General features: G+C 67.3%; 1 protein-coding gene across 1 annotated transcript in view; it reads left to right on the top strand.

Annotated features, from left to right (window-relative positions):
• The window catches only part of EMIHUDRAFT_457537 (hypothetical protein), a gene marked incomplete at its 3' end in the record, with an annotated part of 6,492 nt that extends 2,760 nt beyond the window's left edge, over positions 1-3,732 (top strand). Inside the window, exons 6-10 of the mRNA XM_005777874.1 lie at positions 1,447-1,557; positions 1,741-1,884; positions 2,805-2,942; positions 3,018-3,128; positions 3,244-3,732. Of these exons, the coding sequence (XP_005777931.1) occupies positions 1,447-1,557; positions 1,741-1,884; positions 2,805-2,942; positions 3,018-3,128; positions 3,244-3,732 (993 nt within the window). The remainder of the gene's footprint in view (positions 1-1,446; positions 1,558-1,740; positions 1,885-2,804; positions 2,943-3,017; positions 3,129-3,243) is intronic.
• Between the last annotated feature and the right edge of the window lie 740 nt (positions 3,733-4,472).

The raw sequence follows: 4,472 nt of genomic DNA, 5'->3' as shown, positions 1-4,472 counted from the left end.
TGTCCTCAACTCGCCAGAATAGAAGCGAACGCCGAAGCGCCGTTGCCTCCGCAACCTTCTACACCACCACCCCGGGAGCTGAACCCACACTGGATTCGAGACTGAGGAGGTATGGTACTAGGCTCTCGATGTTTTCGAGGACACTCGTGGCCTTCCCCGCCGCCGCCGTCGGCCTCCTCTACCTCTCCCTCGCCTCGCCTCTCGCCTTCCGCGCCACCAGCCAGGCAGCAGGCCCCAGATCTCCCCAGATCTCCCCAGGTCTCCTTGGATCTCCCCAGATCTCTCCGTATCTCCCCGTATCTCCCCAGATCTCCCCGTGTCTCCCCGTATCTCCCCGTATCTCCCCAGGTCTCCCCGTATCTTCCCCAGATCTCCCCAGATCTCCCCATACCTCCCCGTATCTCCCCGTGTCTCCCCGCATCTCCCCGTATCTCCCCGTATCTCGTGCCCTAGAAGCGGAAGACGCGGTCCCGTATTCCAACTAGCCCTCGAGAGGACACGCACTCTCCCTACCTCCCTCCCCCCCCTGAGGCGTGCCCACTCACCGCGTAGGCAGGAGGCCCCACCGCCGCACTACGCCGCGCGCGTCGCTCGGTCCTGCAGAGGCTCTACCTGCTCCCGGCGGCGCGCCGGCGCAGCTCCGCCGCCGGGCGGCAACCTTCTACCACACCACCCATGGAGCTGAACCCACACTGGGTTCGAGACTCTGGAGGTATGGTACTAGGCCTTCTCCCGTCTCGGCGCCAGGCACGCAACCGCTGCCCAATAATGAATGGGAAATTGTCAATCATTTAGAATCATAAATCATACTTGACAAGAATGGCCTTCTGCCGTCTCGGCTCCATGCGTGCCTGACCCACCCTCCCCTACCCCACGGTACCCGAACCCACCCACCCCCACCCAACCGCAGCCTGACGCGCACTGAGTGGTTCATGAGCAGCTCCCGTGCCTTACAACGGCGAGCTACCCACTCCCAGGAACACTTGAGCTGTCCGCAGCCGCGCACAGCAGCAGCAATGGTGCCGTCGACGCCGTCCCCGCGTCGCCCATCTCGCAGCCCTTCTCGCCGGCCGGCCGAGGCCCCGCCCGTTTCGGGTCGAGAGGCAGCCCTCGCTACGCGCTCGAGGCTGTCGTCGGACCCGACTGCTCGCAGCTGCTCGGCTGCACGCCGGCGCGGCTGGGGGGGGAGAGAGAGGGGGAGAGGAGAGGGGGGGGGGGGGGGGAGGGATTCTGCCCCAAAATCTAGCTGAAATCTCGCCGAAATCTCGCCGAAATCGTCCGAGGTTCGGCGGGCTGCCCCCGAGGTCTCCCCCAAATCTCGCCGAAATCGTCCGAAATCGTCCGAGAGTACCTAAGTAGGCCCGGCTGGGCGAAAGGGTGGACCCCCCCTGTCCGACCTTGTGTGGGGGGCGATTCCTGATCCCCGCTGGCTCCCTGCTTAACCAGGAGGAAGCGGCGGGGCCCGGGATTCGGCTCCAGCCCAACGACCGGGTGCTGCTCTGGGGCCTCGCCGCGGCGGTGGACGGCCTTCGAAAAACAGAAGCAGGGGCGGGCGTGGTCCTACTTTAGGTGCCTCCCCCAGGCCGTGTATGACCTCCGCCGCATCCGAGGCCTCACTCTCCGGCCCGAGGTGCAACCTCCCCACATCTCCCCCATATCTCCCTATATCTCCGCCGCATCCGAGGCCTCACTCTCCGGCCCGAGGTTCAACCTCCCCACATCTCCCCCATATCTCCCGAGGCGTCGACGCCGAGCTACCCGGCCGCGCGCTCAGCCCACCTGGTGCTGGTCGAGGCCGCCGTCGCCCTCGAGTCCCCCCTCGTCGGCCTGCGTTTGTCGGAGGCGGCCGAGTGCGCGGTGCTGCGCGGTGCCGACGTGTGGGCTGTGCGCCGACGCGCCGACACGAGACCGGCAGAGCGCAGCGCCGACGGCGACGACGCCTTTCTTCTCGACGAGGAGGAGGCGGAGAGCAGCGCGCCGCCGCGCGAGGCTGCGGCGGCGCGCGGGCCGCTCTCCCTCCTCCGCCGCTCCTCCTCCTGCTCCTCCTCCTCGTCCTCCTCCGCGCAGCTCTCGCCCGGCGACGCCGCACGTCCTTCTTTGTCTCTGCGTTTCCGAGCCCCCGAGATCTCGGCCGGGAGCTCACCCTCGAGATTCGGCGAGATTGTAGGCGCCGCTCGAAGAGTCGCAGCTGCGAGCGATCACGCAGTCGCCGCTCCCGTCGGCCACGCACGCATCGAGGAGGCCGAGGACGGTGCTTCGCAGTGGGAGGGCGGCGGCGGCCCGGCGGGCGGCGGCGGCGGCGAGGCGCGAGGGGGTGGAGGCGGGGGCAGCGCGAGGCCGGAGGGGGCGGCGCTTCCGCGCCCGGCGTCCTTCCTCGCCCCGCTCCCTTCCGAGCCGCCGCTCCAACCGCCCGCGGCGGCGCGCTCGCCGGGGGCGGGCGTGCCGCCCGCACACCACCGCGCCCGGGCGGCCACCGCCGACCTTGCCGTCGCCCTCCCTGCCGGCGGCACTACTGCCGCCGCCGGCGGCATTACTGCCGCCGCCGGCGGCACTGCCGGCGCCGGCTCTGCGAGGCGCGGTCCGGTGCCGCCGGGCTCTCCTACGCCGATCCGCCCGTCGCGGTCCGTGTTACATCTCCCCACATCTCCCCACATCTCCCCACATCTCGCCACATCTCCCCACATCTCCCCACATCTCCCCACATCTCCAGGTCCGCGCCGGTGGTTGGGCTGGTCGGACTTGCGCGCGGCTTCTCCCCGGGCTTGCGGCCGCGGGTCGGGACTGGCTGGCCTCAGCTCATGCAGGGCTTGCCGCTGCGGCCCGGAGACACGCTGCTTCTCGAGGCGCCCGACAGCTGGGTGCAGGCGAACCGCATCTTGCACCACTTCGCCCTCCTGCGCCGCGTCGCCCAGCCGTGGCGGCCACGCTCCGTTGAGGCGGTGGTCCAGGAGCGGCTCAAGCTCGCGCCGAATTAACGAATTCGTGATTAATTAACCAGGAGGTGATCAATTAATTAGGAGCGGCTCAAGCTCGCGGCGTCGCTGTCTGCGCTGCTGCTGCTGCTCGTCTGCTCCGCGCTGGACCTCGTCAGCCTGCTGCCGCTCGCCCTCTCCATCGCCTACGCCCTCGTCTCGATCGGCTGCATCTCCCTCGACCAGGCATGGCACGAGATCGCACGAGCTCTTTCGAGATCCGCCGAGGCTGCGTCCGCAGCTCAGCCGAGGCTGCCTCTCCCTCGCCCAGGCCTGGCGCTCCATCTCGTACCGCCTCGTGCTGACGATCGCGTGCTCCTTTGGGCCCGGCGCCGCTCTGACCAACACGGGCGTCGCCGCCGCGCTCGGCGCAGGCTTGGTGGAGCTGCAGGTGCTGGGGTCGTTCGGCTTCTTGCTTTGCATCTACCTCACGACCTCCGCCCTCTCGTGCTTCGTCTCCAACTCGGCCGCCGTCGTCGCCTTCTACTCGGTCCTCCGCGACGTGCGCGTGCCGGGCCTCAACTCGGAGCAGCTGATGGTCGCGATGATGCTCGGCGGCTCCTCCGCCTTTGCGACGCCGATCGGCTACCAGACCAACCTCATGGTGCTCGGCCGCGGGGGGTACGCCTTCACAGACTTCATGGCCCTCGGCGGCGGCCTCACCCTCGTCGTGGGCTGCGTCGTCTCGGCGGGCTGCCTCGTTTTCCTGGCCGACGCCGCCGACGTGCCGCCCGCTGCGCCGCCAGCGCTTCCTCCTTGAAGCTACGCTGTTTTTCACCAGCGAGTACGGAAGTCAGCACAGGTAAGGTCTAACGACTCTAAACTTCTCCACACCAAATAAACAAATAAAAACACGGACATCTCTACTAGGCTACACCTATAGTTCCCCTACGGGGTGTGGAGGGTTCGGTGAGTTGACCAGGGGTTGTGCGCCGGGCCCTCCTGCTCGGCTCCAGCGAGTAGACAAGTCTTGTCACTAACAGAGTAGAAGGATCTGACCTCAGGGCTGATGTGACCAAGCGCTGGTAGCGTGGTTTAACCTCACACCCATGGTCTCACAGTGTGCCGGCAGTCGCCGAGCAGTGTCGCTCACACAAGCCGCAGCACAAGTGACTGAGGGCCAGTGAGGGCGAGCCCATCGCTGTCACAGCTGTGGCAGCCGCACAGTAGGCTATGTCAGCTGTGCAGAGTGTGTGAGCAGCAGAGGAGCTGCTTTCCAGGCTTCAGGCGCAAAGAGCTGCATGCCACCGAAGGCGCTGTCGAGGTTCGCCGAGCGCGGCGCAGGTTGAGGGAAGCCGCCACCGACGAGCGCGTTGGACTTTTCACTCCGGACAAAGACGGCGACACGCACACGAGCTGCGGCCGTGTCGCCGTCATAGTGGCGAGGCGCGGGACCGTCTGTGGCGAAGTGGGTCGCTACCCTCCTTTTCCGCCCTTTTCACCCTCCACCCTCTGTGTGAAGCCGTACTAGAGCGTAGAGCTAGAGGTAAGAGGAGACAG

This window comes from Emiliania huxleyi, assembly GCF_000372725.1.
Source record: "Emiliania huxleyi CCMP1516 unplaced genomic scaffold EMIHUscaffold_253, whole genome shotgun sequence".
Taxonomy (NCBI): Eukaryota; Haptophyta; order Isochrysidales; family Noelaerhabdaceae; genus Emiliania; species Emiliania huxleyi.
This window is presented reverse-complemented; position numbering and strand designations above follow the sequence as displayed.